This window comes from Grammomys surdaster, unplaced genomic scaffold (genome assembly GCF_004785775.1).
Source record: "Grammomys surdaster isolate TR1022 unplaced genomic scaffold, NIH_TR_1.0 345, whole genome shotgun sequence".
Taxonomy (NCBI): domain Eukaryota; kingdom Metazoa; phylum Chordata; class Mammalia; order Rodentia; family Muridae; genus Grammomys; species Grammomys surdaster.
In genome coordinates, this window is record NW_021604764.1 from 209,127 (window position 1) to 225,241 (window position 16,115).

The 16,115-nt window shown below is 38.2% G+C and overlaps 1 protein-coding gene across 3 annotated transcripts in view; it reads left to right on the plus strand.

The window, feature by feature from the left end:
* Positions 1-16,115, plus strand: part of Vps50 (VPS50 subunit of EARP/GARPII complex) — a 98,659-nt gene that overhangs the window by 27,168 nt on the left and 55,376 nt on the right. For all 3 annotated transcript variants that reach the window (XR_003712867.1, XM_028779150.1, XM_028779151.1), the window contains exons 10-12: positions 6,586-6,628; positions 8,091-8,189; positions 11,006-11,146. Coding sequence is in view for 2 of the 3 variants with exons in the window: in XM_028779150.1 (XP_028634983.1) it covers positions 6,586-6,628; positions 8,091-8,189; positions 11,006-11,146 (283 nt within the window). In the remaining variant the exon portion in view is untranslated. The remainder of the gene's footprint in view (positions 1-6,585; positions 6,629-8,090; positions 8,190-11,005; positions 11,147-16,115) is intronic.

Sequence of the window (16,115 nt, forward strand, 5' to 3'; positions counted from 1 at the left end):
TTTCTGTGTCTATCAGGACATGGGAAGCTACACACAGTACAGTCAGTACAAACTGGGAATGCAAGGCTCATGCACTGAAAGCACAGATCTTACTCTCCTCCAGGGGTCACCTTTGGGGGTCTCCTATGAGCACCTGAAGGAGAATGGGGGTAGGAGATGAGTTAGGCCAAAGTAAAAGAGTCATGGATGAGAAATTCCTGCTCCACGAGTGAAACCTTAGCTTTAGAAATGCCAGGGAAAATGAGGACTGAGAATATCTGTTGGATTTACAGCAACGAAGTAGTTACGGCCAACCATTTTGGGGTCAGATTTAGGGAGAGTTGGCTGAAATGTGGATGTAAAATGAGGAACTTTTGTGAAAAACATGGAATTAAAAAAAGAGGAACTTGAATATTTGAAACTTAATGGAAAAGAGTGAGAAATGGAAAGTAAAATAGAACATAAAATGCCAAGAGTTTGCAAGGGTTGACTTTGCAAAGGTCACTGTCTATTACAGGAGGGAGAATGAATTCAGAATTTGGTGGCAGGAAATTGAGGAAGCTGCTTAACTGTGTTGAAACTATACTTTCCATTAATTAAAAGTTCTGTTTTAGTTATGCTAAAGTAAATGTCTTATATAATAAGATTTGGCTGTAAAATGTCTGAAAGTAAGTCAGATTTGGGCTTTTTACATTTATCAAGAGGTTCTTCCCAAGAGCTTTTCTATTAATGAATGTTTTGATACAAGGAGGAGGTGTTAACAGACATGAAATTGAAAGTGATCTGAATGATGATATAAATTACTAATTGCTTTATTTTAGATGATGCTGTTTTTAAAAAGCACATATTGTTTGTGTCCATGAATGAGGGTGGTGTGAGGTGAGGCTTGTCTTTCTCTAGAGATGGGTAAGGTTTGCCATAGGTGCATTGGTGTGTCTCAGGAAAGCTGTGGTAACATGCGCTCACCTGAGGATCCCTAAGAAAATGGCTGGCTGGAGCTAGTGTAAATGTGTGACTTATGTAAACCTGCAGCGTTGGCTGGGGCCAGGGCCCCTCTCTGGCTTGTAGTCGCAGTTTGCTCTGTCCTGCCTAACTCTGCCACTTTCCCGTTTCCCCTTGTCTCTTTATGGCACACCTTATTCCTGCTTATTTTTTTCTTAAAAAAAAATTACTCACTTTTGAAGATGATTTATACTTTTATGTATCAACAGTTATATATTTATGAAGTGATATTGTGATTTTCCCAAATAGTATGAAGTGATAAAAATCAAGCCAGTTAACCTATTGTGACCTCAGATTCTTGATTTTCTGTTACGAACATTTGAGTTTTATTTTTACAGCAATATTGAAATCAGCCATTCTTGGTTACTTGGAGCATTCAGTGTTTTGTGCAACAGATCTCTAAAATGCAGAACTTGCTATGCTCCTTGCATCCTGTGTTTTGTGTCCTCTGATGATCCTGTGAATTCCCAGGTTTTACACCAGAGTATCAGTGAAAGTCAATTTGACACTCTGCTAATCTTAGGAGTGTTTAGTTTAAAATTGAATCTCCATATTCAGATTTTAAGTACTGTTTATCTTTCACTCTTGTTGAGTACTAGTGAATCATTAATATTTTCTTTGTAATTATTTATTCACCTGCCTGCCTCTGCTACCTACCTACCTACCGACCTATCTATCATCAGCAGAGGTGGCCTGGAACTTGCTGTGTATGTCAATTGGCCTCAAACTCACTGAGATATGAATACATTTGCCTCCCTAGTGCTGGAATTGAAGTTGTGTGCTGTCACACCTGCTGGCACCCTCCGACCCCCAGTAGAAATGTCTTTAAGAGAACTGCTTCATGATTTAGAACTTTTCTGTATTCTGGTGGATTTTTTTTTTAAATTTCAGTTTCATTTATCCATGTATCTGCTTGGCCATGTCTTAATTTGGCCTTGGTTGGTTGCAGGTTCTGGACACCTGACTCCTTTATTTGAAATAGAAGGAAAGCTTGGGGTTGAGCATTAAGGTCAGTGGTCTACAAGGAGGAGCTTGGGTAGACTAGGGACAACTTCCCACTAACTCCTAAGGTTCTGAAAATAGAAAACCCAGAATCCTCACATTGGCTTTTCTATAAGGAAACAGTAGCCATGTGTAGGAGACTTCACATCTCCAGTTTAACACTTGCTGTTCCAAATGATACTTGTGGCACTCAGTTGGTTACAAAATGAAAGACAACAAAGAGGTGCCTCTTCTGTACCTTGTATCTTTGTTGAGATGTGCTGTTTCAGTATCCTTAATAAAATAAACTGTAATACCAATTTTGTTCACTTTAGGTCTGACAGAAAACCTCTGCAATGTTATTGGAAAATTCTTGAGTTGATTGACATGGAGTCATATAGTTGGAATTTACTGGGAATACAATTCAGAATGTGTTATGTTAAAATGTATCTGAATGAAGTATTTATTTTTCACTTGAAATTTATCTAAATTAGTTTCAACTTATCCCAAAAGTTGTACGACTTTATTACTTTTTATTTCATTGGAGAGAAACTTCTTGACAGACCCTGAGAGTGCTGTGTTAGGTGCTGCAGAGTGTGAGTTGTAGGAACTTCTTTGTTGAACACTGTACTTTTACCATAAATAATGTTTAAGGTATCCCTTATTTTTTTTCTCAGAATAAGATGTTGACAGTTTTATGAACTTAAGTTACATAGTAAATTTCCACAGCTTTTAGCGGTGGTCATATACATTCTAAGGACTTTGCTTCTTTGTTTTCCCAAATCTGCTAGAATTAAGAATCCATAAAGTTTGGAGATATTTGGCTATTTAGCATTCTTAGAAATGGACTCCAAGCTTTGTGCTGATTATGTTCGAATTTAGGCAGAGGATTTGAGGATAGAGATGTGATTATAAGCAAAGCCATCTTACTCGTTCTGCCATGGTCTAGTCATGTCTACTTTAGAAGGTCATGTAGATGCTTCATGATATCTTAGGTTGTTGGCTTCATTTCACAGTATTTGATCTTCTTTGAGATTTGTGGATAAATTCTCTTTCCCATGTGTAGATTGGAACCCCTTGGAGCAGGCTCTAAGCTAAGCAATATTGTTAATTTTCATGAAGTATGGATATTAAATATTAATTTAGAATTCTATTTATTTACATTTTATTCTAAAAGTTTTAGAACTTGCTGAGGCCAGGATACACAAAGATGTGATAATTGAGAAACAGGTATTCAGGAAACCTTAGAGCTGGAAGCAGTCTTTAGAGTTAGCCTACCTTATAGAGCAAAGTGATGCCCAGAGGTCTTAGGGAAATTGACTTGAAACACTGGCTTCTAACTACCAGACCAGGCAAAGTTTAGTACAATGCTGTTATCTTTGTATTATAATGTCTTTGTATCATCAGATTTGTACAAAGGTTTTATTTATCTTCAACCTTCTTAAGACCAATTTTTGAAAGTGTGTGTGTGTATGCACAGTAGAACAGTTACATAAAAGGGTTTAATTAGTTACTTATGTTCTTTATATTTTTTCTAGTGATGTCCAGACTAGCAGAAGCATTTAGTTCATTCTGTTGAGCTTGCAGATAGCTTTTAAAAGCTGTTAGCCTTCCATCTTAGAACTACTGTTTTTTTTTAACCATAATGTAGCTTTTATTTATCAAAATGTTTATGGATAATTCTTTTGAATATACTCTGATTAATTGACTAAAATGACTTGAACTTACACTTCTAACTGATACTTAAGGGCTTCTTTAAAAGCTGCACATCTAATGCCTGTTCCTTTATCACTAATTTCTCTCTGTGTATATTTAATTAGTAGACAATTGTGGTCAAACTGCAGTTGTAGATTTTGAGAGCCTTTTTAATAAAATGAAATTGATTTCTAGATTTTATGTTTATAGTGTTCTACATGCTATTTACATAACCATTCTCCTAGAAAGAGAATGATGTAACTATAAACAACTGTTATAAAAGCAGCCAGATTTACAATTTTATAAGTAAAAACCATTTTTACAGTGATCAAATGGGTGTGAATGAATTTAGAAATACTTCTTTTTCCTCCAAAGTGAAACTATTCCCTAAAAGATAGGGACTGCCAGATCTAAAGTGCCATTATGTTGCTATTGCTGTCTCTCTAGCTCAGCTCAGGTGGACTTTGTAACCTCACTTGGTGGAGGAGGGTATCTAGATTTAGCTGTGTTTATCCTTTTGTTGCTGAAGCACTTGCAGGGTCTAATAGGACTGTTTTTCTTCTCTTTTGTCTGTATAGTTTTAGTTATTAAAGTAGAAATGCAAGCTAATTAATGATTTTTCTTTATATTGCAGATTTGACCCATAGATATCTGTTACTGGCTCTCTGAGTCAGGTAGTAAATTTGGTCCTGGGGAGTCACTGAGGAATAGTGATTGTCTCCTGGAGGCTTGCCCCTGGGGACACAATCACAGATACCCATTATAGAGGACCAGGAAGTGGATGGAAGACGATCTCCTAGAGAAGGTGACATTTAGGGCTGGAAAGCTAGGTGGATGTTTGACAGAAGAGTTATTCAGCTGTGAACACTGAGCAGGAATAAGCTTGTGGAAGTCTGGGGGTTCATTAGAGTAGTACGTGCAGTCCGTATGGATAAAGGATAGGCTCTGGAAACTGGATGAGAAGTTGAGGGCCTCACACTCCATGCTAACTTTTGATTTGTCTTTATTTTGGGGAAACTGCCAAAGCATTTATTGACTATGGGGCAGTAATGTGATTTTACTTCTGCTTTAGGTGCTGCAAACATTGCTGTGTTAAGAACCAGCCAGGCAACAGAATCATGAGATAGAAGCCCACAGGTGGTAGAATAGGCAGCTCATGGGTCTGAGGAGAACTTGTTATAAATATTTTTCTACCCATCCCTGTGGATGCTGGTGTATACCGTGTGTTGGTTCTGGGTAGAGATCTGATTATTTCTAAGGTATCAATCCTGAAATGCTGGTGGACAAAGGGTCTGGTTTTGCTCACTGTCTGTTTTTACCAGAGAATATAACTGTCATTGTCTGACTTTTGGCTAAAATATGCATATGGCAAGCATTATATGCTTTTAAAAAAGCACAATTACCTCTGTAGGCTTGAACATTTATCCTTAGACCATCAAACACATCATGCTACTGTTTTTCCTTTCTGGTAAATTGCTTTGTACCTGTATGGCTAAATATGTGGCCATCTCCCTGTGGTGTTACCTCCTTAGCTTTCAGTGAGAGACTCAGGAGCCATTACAAGGAGCCTGTTGAGGTATATAGCATGAGGGTAGGGTTGTCAGGGGTTCCTTTGACAGTGAATGGTTGTCCTTATTTTAAAAAATTATGAAGATTTTTCCCAGAGACTAATGACCTCAGAAATAAACTTTTTTCTCTGTTTGTATGCTTTTCTGCCCTTAAGTGACTAGTGTGCTTTGATCTCATGGATGATGACTTGTGTATTGTAATCCTCCCTGTTTGCATGGGCTACTAGGAATTTGAGAGTCAAGTTTATCATCAGCATGTGACATTGAAAAACCCAAGATTTCAATATTGAACTAAGTATTTTGCTTCTTTTTATTATTAAAAAGTTTGTCTGTTTTTTGAGGTTAAATTTATTTTGTGAGTGAATTTATTTTATTAGACTTCAGAGACATTTTTTGGTAATATGTAATTTTAATAATGTCAGCTTTAAGGTTTTTGACTGTTACAAATAGCCCCCAAGAATTGTGTGTACACTTTGATTAGATGTGTGTACAATACTGGAACTGCTAAGATGCAGAGTGTGTAGGCTGCAGTAGCCTTTAAAGATTTCCAAAGAGCTCGTTATGCAAATGCTAGAGTATTCCATTTGTTCCACATCCAGCCAGAATTTGGAGATGCAATCTTTAGTTCTTTAAAAGTATCCTTTGGCCATTCTGTTTGTGTGCTTTGCTGTTTTCCATAGTGGCTTTTTCAGAATGACTGATGGGCTCAAGTACCACCTTTTTTGTGTGGTTTTGTTTATTGGCAGTTGAGTAGTCTCTGCTAAGGATCTTGTGGAGCCATTACTGCCCCCCATGCCCCGCCCCATGCTCACTTCACTCTGTGTCCCTCCGTCAGTAGCACACTGTCTCACTGCTGTATCTTTACAAAAGGCCTTGCTAACCTTGTTCTCTAAGATTTAAGTAGCCACAGAGATTTCAGAAGCTGCTTATTCAATTCTCCAAATCAAAAAGAATGTTTGCTTGGCTTTTGATTAGAGTGTGGTTACTGTAGGGGTGTCACTCAGTGAGCACATTGTGGGACATTTTGATCTGTTAAAATGATGTGCTCTTCCATGTGTTTAAGCCCAATTTATGTCAACTCGGCATCGTGTAACGTAGCTTTTATTGATATTTGGTCTCCTTCAGTTGTATTTATAAAATGTTTATTTCCTATTTCTTTATTCTTGTGTTGTAGAAATTAAATTTGTTAAATTTTACTTTTTAATTTAATTTTAAAATGAACCATGAACTTTAAATTCTTAATTCTCTGTAGAATCTTCAGTTCTTTTTTTTTTTCTAACCTCACTGCACATACTGGTTTTCTGTTTATTCATCAAACGTATTTAGCACTAGATACATCTAACTCTGTTTCATTTGGTAGTGAGCTGAATTCTAAGCTGCAGGACACTTTGGAGCAAATTGAGGTAAGGAGTGTTATTATACATTGGATAGCATTTTCCTCTCGGAGGTTTTTACCTGGGGCAGGCATATGTTATTTTCTGTGTTCGTTTTATTTCCCTTTCCGTAGATCACACACTCAAGTCTCTTGCGCTTCATTTAAAATTTCCATGAAATGAAATCAGATTTAACCTACTTGTAAACTAAATAATCCTTCTAGAATTAGGGGGACCTTAAAACCGAGTTAGAAGATACACTTTTTCTAGAAGTACTAAGTCTCCAAATGGGAAATGGATGTGTGTGTCATCATGTTGCAGTACAATATAAATACATATTTTATTTTATAAATTACTTCTCTCTTTGGCCCTGTGAGTTGATTCCATTGTGTTTATTAATTGATAAAACCCCTCACAAATTCCAAAAACAGACTGTAGTGTAGAAGTGGGAGAGAAAGATTCATCACGAGCCTGCCAATCCTCCTGCCTACATCAGAGGCCGTCTGCTCCTGCAGTCTCGGCAGTGCAGTCAGCTTGGATAAAAAGCAGTATAAGTTCTTGGATTCCCTCTCTACCTCTGGCTCTCTGATCAGGATACTGTAGTTGTACAAGTTAGACTATCAAGTGACCTTTTGTGAAAGAAGTCTGGTCATAAATACAGCTATTTAGTAATGATAAAAATGTCTGTTTATTTGCTAATTAAAAGCAACTGACTTGAATTTTGTAAGTAAACATTGCTCTGAATAATTTTAATGAGGGCTTTGTTGAAAATTCAATATTCATTCTTTTTTTTGGTTTTTAGTGTTTGGTGTTTGGTGTTTGGTTTTTGGAGACAGGGTTTCTCTGTATAGCCCTGGCTGTCCTGGAACTCACTCTATAGACCAGGCTGGCCTCGAATTTAGAAATCCGCCTGCCTCTGCCTCTCAAGTGCTGGGATTAAAGGCGTGCGCTCAATATTCATTCTTAATACAAACAAAAATATTGTTCTGTGCATGTAGAAAGTCATTATTTTAAAATGAAGTCATTGAAATAGAAACCTAGTAAGTGCATTGAAGATGAAAAGATTAACTGGGGTATGGATTTTCAAAGTCAGTGTTTGGTTGAGAATTACTTTTTCTTGGTTGCAAAAGAATTACTACATTATTTTTTAAAGTAATTCTACATATTCAGCTTATATAATTGTGTAATCTAGCAGATATTTGAGGAAATAGTTAAGAAATAGTATAAAATAAGGTCTTTTGAAATCTATACTTATTTTGTGTCTTCTGAAATACTAGACACGGGTTTCAAGGTGAAGAAATTGCTCATAATGCTAATTATTTATACAAAACTTTTTTATAATGGTTAATTGTAATTATTCTTGGTTTCTACTAATCCAGTAAAATGATAAGTAGTTATTAATTATAAATGGAGGGAAGGTGGTCTTAATATTTTCTTTATATTGCCTTGAAAAAAGTTTCCTCATCAACCCTCACTTCTGTTGGTTGCATAGGAACAGTTGGATGTAGCTCTTTCCAAAATCTGCAAGAATTTTGACATTAACCATTACACCAAGGTTCAGCAGGCTTACCGACTTCTTGGAAAAACACAGGTTAGTTCCCAGCAGCTGTTGCTCATGAACTTTTATGATTGAGTCTGATTATTACCAGTATGATAGCCTTACAAAATTTCACCTAACAAAAGTGCATTTTAATGCTTAATTAATAATGGTAACATCTTACTAACAAGAGTCTCAGAGTGTTAAATAATGTGACAGAAACATCCTAAAGCTTTGTTTTAAACTATGCTTTCCAGTTTTGATGTTTTCACTATTTTATGTAGGATTTAAGAAAAGTATATTTTACTTGAGAAGCTGAGGCAGGAAGATTGCAAGCCCAAGGCCATACTAAAAATCTGTTTTCAAGCAAGCAAGCAAGCAAGCAAGCCAGCCAGCCAGCCAGCCAGCCAGCCAGCCAGCAAAACACCACAAAGGAAGGGATGAGAAGTACAAGCTGATTACAATTCAAGGGAACATTGCCTGTAGTATCTTCTACCTTAAGATTGGGTCCTGTGAGGGAAATCTTAATAAGGGGCTTTTTTTTTTTTTTGGTTCCTAGACAGGCTAGCCTGACTCCCTCAAATGATATATAAACTATTTCTTACTGAGTACATTTATCTGTCAAATCGATCCCTTGCAGCTAGCAGACTTTCCCAGTACTGTAGTTTGCCATCTAATGTGTGGCTTTGCACACTTATTATCCACAGTATGAACACTGATCTCAGTTAAGCAAGAATATTTTATTGAACACACACCTCAAGATCACAAAAAAGGACTTAAGAGCCTGGATGTGGTACCAGTCTGTTCTTAGGGCAGGCTTTTAGTATGAAAAACCAAGTTCAGAAGTTGGGAAAGCAACTAGTTGACTAGTATGCTGATTGGTCCTACATGAGGATCTGAAGGGTGCTGGATGGGTGATGAACAGGGGAGTTTCAGAATATTGAGATAACAGGACATAAGTAATATAACCATAGTGTTAGGACCTTTTAGGAGAATTTCTCAGTGTTAGCTATGGATAATTACACTTCTGGGAACCTGAACTTAATTTCACATTATGAGCAAAATGGAGACTGAATCCAAAATGGCTACAGTTATGTTAAAGGGAGCAGGCTTCAACAAAAACAGGGGAAATGAAACTTGATTGTATCTCCTATATCTAGAATTATGTATTTAGTCGCTCAACCTTTGCACGCAATAGACACAAGCTTGCATCTTTTTCTTTAAATGGTGTCTTCTTTGGGAATGAAATTCAAGACTATACCAAATGTTTTGATTTCTGTTTAGTATTTAAAAGCTGATTTTTTTTTATTTTCTTAATTTTCATATTGTTAGTTGTATCTTGGAAAAACTACACAAAGAAAGATACTTCATATTTCTGAGTGACATGTGTAAAGACCTTTAGAAATAAGAGTATGACTTTTAATTTTCTCTGTAAGACTGTTTTTCAGTATTCAATATTCATGATACCTATTTACTGCATTGTTCCAGGTCCCAGAGTACAAATTGTCATATATATCCTGTTCTGGTGAGGAGAACCACTGTAGTTAATGTTCTAGTGCTGAGAAGAGACACTATGTCCAAGGCAGCTCTTAGAAAAGAAAACATTGGGTTGAGAGCTTGCTTAGAGTGTCAGGAGGTTAGTCTTATTATCATGGTGGGAGCAGAGCACCACTCAGGCAGTCATGGTGTTGGAGAAATGGCTGAGAGCTTTGCATCTTGATCCATAGGTAGCAATCAGAGAGATGTGGCTCTGTGCCCCCTTGATCCACAAGGACAATGGGGGCAGAAGCCCTGTGATTACGTACCCGTACAGTAGACCACATCAGGACCAGCTATCTGGAGGCAGATTACCTTTTTTTAAGTGAGTTAAGACTGACAATGTTTTGGGGGATTGAGGATAGGCACATCCAGGATAGGCAAAGGTCATTCATTGGTTGGAGGCTTAGGATACCTGAAATACATAGCATAGGGAAGCATTTCAGGAACCTCAGATGCTGGCTAAACTCGTTTTATCAGGACAAATGAAATTGATCCAGCAATCTAATTGAGGGTACATGACTTTCCTTCAGTAGAGGTATGTGTTGGGGCTTAGAATTCCCCAGACAAGACAATAAAGGAGGTCTTCCATATTGCACTGAACCTAGAGGCTGTCTGGTCATGATGGACTTTGCCCTTAATTAGAGTTTTCCCACAAGAGATAGTCAGTGCCTGAGTTCATCTTTTGAAATCTCCAAGCCTACCCCCAGTGACACACTTCCTCCAACAAGACCACACCTAATCCAGCAAGGTACACCTACTAATCAGTCTAATCCTTTCAAACAGTTCCACTCCCTGGTGACCAAGCATTCAAACATATAAGCCTATGGGAGCCATTCAACCCACCACAGACGCACGTGTTAAAGTAGTAAGTGAAGATGCTGTCAGGTGGAATAGGAAGTGCTACAAAGAGCTATGCCCAGAGAGACCAACAAAGTGTGGTGGAAAAATACTGATTTAAATAGTTTAGTCAGGAAAGGCTTCTCTGAGAAGCTAACGATTGAGAAATCTCCTGAACAGTGTAAGAGACAGAGTGTGGTGGGACAGGAGACACAAGGTACAGTTATATGTGACATAGTTAAGAATGAACCAGAATGCCAGTTACAAATGAGAACTGCAGCACAGTTTCACAGTTCACACTCAGCCTGAGTGGTGTGATGCCAGGGTTATATGAAGGCTGCTTTGCAAACAGTGTGCACTACACTTAATTCTAAGGATGATAATGATCTCTATACTATTGCTATAGTTGCTGAGGTTTTGCTTCTCTGCTTTGTCAAGTCTTTTGACATGTATTTAAGATTAGGAAATTGCATTGTTTCTTTTGTCTTTCCTAGACTGCAATGGATCAACTTCATATGCACTTCACTCAAGCCATTCATAACACCGTATTTCAGGTTGTGCTTGGCTATGTGGAGCTGTGTGCAGGAAACACAGACACAAAGTTCCAGAAGCTTCAATATAAAGATCTCTGTACGGTAGGTATTAGTTTCTTTAGTCTTCCTTCCTCTCTTAGGTTTTAAATCAGTAATTCTCCAGTTCTTTGCACCTATTGTGTGAAGATGCCAATAAAAGCAAACATGTTTATCATTTTTCTCTTTTCTAATGTGGTTCTTCATAGAAAACAGATGAGGAGTGGACATATTTAGGGTGTACTTTAGCAGGAAGTGTGGCTGACTGACAGCTCAGGGTGTGTCTGCAGAACCACAGAGGAAGCCAAGAATCTGTTTGCTACTCATTGGGGTTTTCTTCTTTTTCCTTTTTTTGGTTTGTTGGTTTTTCAGATATCTTGTGTTTGAGATTACCTCCCTTAGTCTCTGAAGTTTCACAGGCCCCCATCTTAACTTGCTTGGTACCTGTTAACTATCAAGTGGCCTTGTAGATGATGGCGTTAGTGTGGCTGTAGTTGCTAGATGACTTTAAGTGATATAACAGGTTATTACAAGTTTGTAATTTCAACGAAATAAGAAGTAATGCTTACTAGTTCAAAAAGCATTTTTGAAAATAAAGGTCCAGTCTTTTTACAGTGGTTAGCTCTAGTGTTTATATCTGTTTGTGCATATTGTTTTCATATGCTTTTTAAAGTCAAGGCTTTGTGAGCTGGTCCTCTTCCCTCATATATTCAAATATTTCAATTTCTGAGTAAATAGTGCTTTCTCATGTAGTGGTGCATGCCAGTAGGATTTGCTGAAGGAGGCAGAGGCAGGAGGATCACAAGTTTGAGGCCAGCCAGGGCTACCTTCAAATTCTTAGTTCCATAATTAAGACGACCATGTGCTTTGATGAGTGAAAAGTTATGTGCAGTGTGTTTCTTACTGTGTTTCTTTTGGATTATTTTCACTTAAAGACAGTGGTGATAAGGTGATCTTTTGAAATAGCTGTAATGCTTTAAATGATAACAAATAGCTTATCACTGTGGATTTTCTCCTGAGTAAATACTTTTTAAAGTTACTCCTAAAAGATTTCTGGTACCTTGTTACAAAGATAGTCATATATATGTGGTAGTAGTTGAACTACAGATAATTCAGTTAGGGGAACAGTTGGTTTGCTAATATTCTAGAGCTTAGTCATAGAAGGCACTCATACATGTAAAATATTGCCCAGTATGATGAAATAATACAGCTTTCAGAGAGGAGTGTAGTATTGACTGTCGGTGGCAGTTCTGGGCTAGCTTGTAGCCTCAGGTGATTGCAGAACTGCTTTAATTCTTTACCCAACTGGTACCAAAGAACCGGACAGGCTGTGTGGTGTGCAGCAGCGTTCAGCAGCTATTGCCTTTTCCTTAAGTTCCTGCATAGTGCTGCCCTGCACAGCTGCTCCTCCCTCCCTGTGCTCACTAATGCTCAGCACAGTAGGGCCGACCGACCGGGATGAGCAGTGCAGTGCTTGACAATGTATGTGAGGCCTGCTTTGGGGGTGCGGAGAAATGACTTCAGTTCAGTTTGTTGATTAGTGTATCAGAGTAATACCATTTAGTGACTTTGTTCTATAAAAGATAGTAGTTATCACAAGGAAGTGAAAGTAGAAGGCCTTTGATGTTGACTAAGGAAGTTAATGAAAAAAAACCTAAGCACATTTTTCTCATGGCAACAAGTAAGGTCCTCACCAGCATCACTCAGGCAAGGGAGTAATTCATGAAGGAGTCTGGTCATAGGACACGGAGTTCTTAACTTTCTGTGCTGGTGGGAGTCAGTTCTGCCTCCTGTTAAAAGTAGCTGGTGACGGTCAGCAGATGTAGACACAGGGTCTCAGGAATCAGGGACTATTGAGACCATCATGCTGACCAGTGCTCTGGAAACAAGAAGGGTGAGCCTGGGAACCTTGTGTTTCGTGTCGCTATACTGTGGCAGTAGTTTGAATGAAGTACTTGGTCATAGTTGTATTTCAAATATTAAAAATTAAGATAATCGGATAATACAAAGTAATCGGGAGGTAGACACGCTCTGAGCAGCGAAGTGTGCTTCCTTTAATTGGGTAGACCTTGGGGATGAAAGGAAACAGTGTCGGCCTGCTTTCTTCTTGGTGTTCTACCTGACATGTCAGCCTGAGCGAGCAGGACTGAACTGGAGCTAGTATTAATAATCCCTCCCTTTACAAAGAAAGCGGGCAAAACCATGTCCAATTTTTATTAACTGGTAAACAGTGTCTCATGGTTCTTAAGCCCAGCAGAGAAAACAAAACCTGTTTTCTTTTACTGTTTCTCCAGTTCTAGAGGTTAACATACAGCTATCAGCAGAAACAAAATACTTTACCAGTAGAAAACCATTTGAAACCTGCTGAAAACTGCTGTTCTTAATTCAGTAGTGTTCTTATATTTAAAAATTGTAAATATTTAAATAATTATGGTCATTTCAGATACCATCACACACTTTATCATTTGTAACTTTGAAATACATATTATAATGATGCAGGCATTGCCTGTTTTATAATGCTAGTATATACCTGTTTGATTAAGGATACTTATCAGCAGTTACTAACACCTAACACTGAACTCATGAGACAGTTTCTGTGCCACAGTTGTTATTTATGCAGTACACTTTTGCATTACCTTTTTGTTTGTATTCCTGTAGTTGAGAATGGCAGTTTTCTCCACAAGCTATTTGTGTTTGTAAGTCAGGAGTCTAGTCGAGTGGTAGGAATATTTGTCGTGTTCTGGTGCTATGCAGGAGTCATGGCCAAGGAAGTGAGAAGGCTGGGCTCCAAGCCCGGCCCTGCCCCATGCAGTTCTTCTCTTTTTCTGCTGTTGCTGAGGTGTTTGGCGGTTAGAAATTACATAAGATATTAACATTACATACAACATGGCACATGCAGAAACCATGAGAGATTTACAGCAGAGGGAATGTCTTTTAGGCACTTTTCCACTTAGAGGTTTCAGCTCACGGAGCCTAGTGCTGTTTTAACCAGGGACTGCCCATGCAGCAGCATTTTTCAGTGGTGTTAACGACCCTGTGGCTGTGGCATTTGGGTAAATCTGTGAATCTCTCTCTGTGTGCGCGCGTGCATCAGCGCACAGGCACTGTGGAATCTGGATCTCTGTAAGGTACCAGAGCATCTGTTCTCTGCATGCTTATTAGGAAGTAAGTAGAGGGCTAAACCTAAATATGAAACAACAAAAATGCCATAGGACCCTTTAGGAATTTCTGTTTGGTCTTTCTGATTTTTTTTTATATACTTAAGAGTTTTGCTATGAGTTCAGTTGTATAATAAATAAGAGACTGTCAGCCTCATATTCATCACTTTTCACTGAAGTGACTTCCAAAAGGTAGTCTTGGACTATATACTTCAAGGTCAGAATTTAGAGTGTTTACACTATGCATTGAAAATCAGCCAAACTCAGTTTATAATCAAGACTAACATGTAGCTACTTGAGAAGTCGATTTCTTCATTTGAGTTTTGATCAGGGAGGCTCCTGACAGTGGTTGATAGTAGAGATGGAAGGTCCTAGGCTTTCTCTGAGCTGATTGTGGTGAGAGGGGAGGTCAGGTCCATGGAGTTTAAGCATCAATCAAGATTAGATTAGGGGGCCTTCATTTGTTCAGATTGTGTTCACATTTCTTCATTGTAAGAGCCAGGTTTGCTGATCCGGATCTTGCAATAGGGTGCTTGTTGCTCTCTGTGTTCATCCAAGCTAGGAGAATTGAATGTCTTTTCTATAGGTGTGGAATTTTTTCCCCTTGAACATTATTTTATTTAAACTCTTCCTTTTCTGTACTAAACATTGTTTCTCAGAGACTTCATTCTCTCTTTCCTTCACTGCTGCCTGCTCTGAAGTCCCTGAGTGTTGGATACAGCTGTAGACCATGGAGAGGTGCTGGGAACCCCACTTCTGTTTCCTATGCTTAAAGGCACATCAAGAAGGGGTGTTTGACTGTTAGTGTTTCCTGAATTGATTCATTCAAATGAATTGCACTTTTCCATCTCTGAATGTAGAAATGGAACTAGCCAGAGTGTGAGCCGAGCTTCCTTGCTAGGTGCTTAGTAACTGATGACTGACTTAAGCAAATGATGACATAGGTCTGGGTACTTCTGGCTCTTTTATGAAAGGTGTAATGGCTCCAAAGTGGTTTCTTGTATACTCCAGCCCCTCAGCTAGGGACGGAAATCCATGCATCCCTCCCATCCGCTGCCCATGCAGAATTATTGACTAGTTTGATCATGAGTTTGTTAGTGAAGCTGGGCTCACTGTATACCCCGAGCTGGACTTGAATTTATACCACACCAGCCTCCATCTCTTTTGTGTTAGGTTTTAGGTCTGTGCCACGTACCTGACTTGACTTGCAAATGATTTTAAGTACATGGCTAGGAAGAATTGTTTTTCGAGTGTAGATGCTAATTGCTTCCATGGTAGAGTGGAAATGGCTCAATTATGCAAAATGACTCTTATTGCCAGCATAGGTTGCAAGTACAGAGGTTAATATGCCATAATTTATACACATTGAAAATACTTTTTAAAAAAATCATTACATTTACTTAGTAAAATATTCTCTAAAGTTTATATTTTAAATATAAACTTAGATGAGAATTACCTTGCAGTCTGGTATTAAATTTATTATTTTCATGTGCTTGTACACATTGATGTATTGGATTATAATAAAATTTGAATTCTTTTGGCAGACTTTTAGAGGAGATCATTGATTCAGCTAGAACTTTGAATAATTTGCGCTTGAATCAATGACAAACAAGTTTGCTTTAATTTCAATTGATTTTGAAAAAAAAATGGCAGGCATTAATATATCTTGCTTGGTACATCTGTAAACTACAGTAAGCTCCTAAGTGATAGCATAGGAGAGGATCTTAGAGAGAGCATGGGGAGGAGCCTAAGTGATAGCATAGGAGAGGATCTTAGAGAGAGCATAGGGGAGGAGCCTAAGTGATAGCACAGGAGAGGATCTTAGAGAGAGCATAGGGGAGGAGCCTAAGTGATAGCATAGGGGAGGGTCTTAGAGA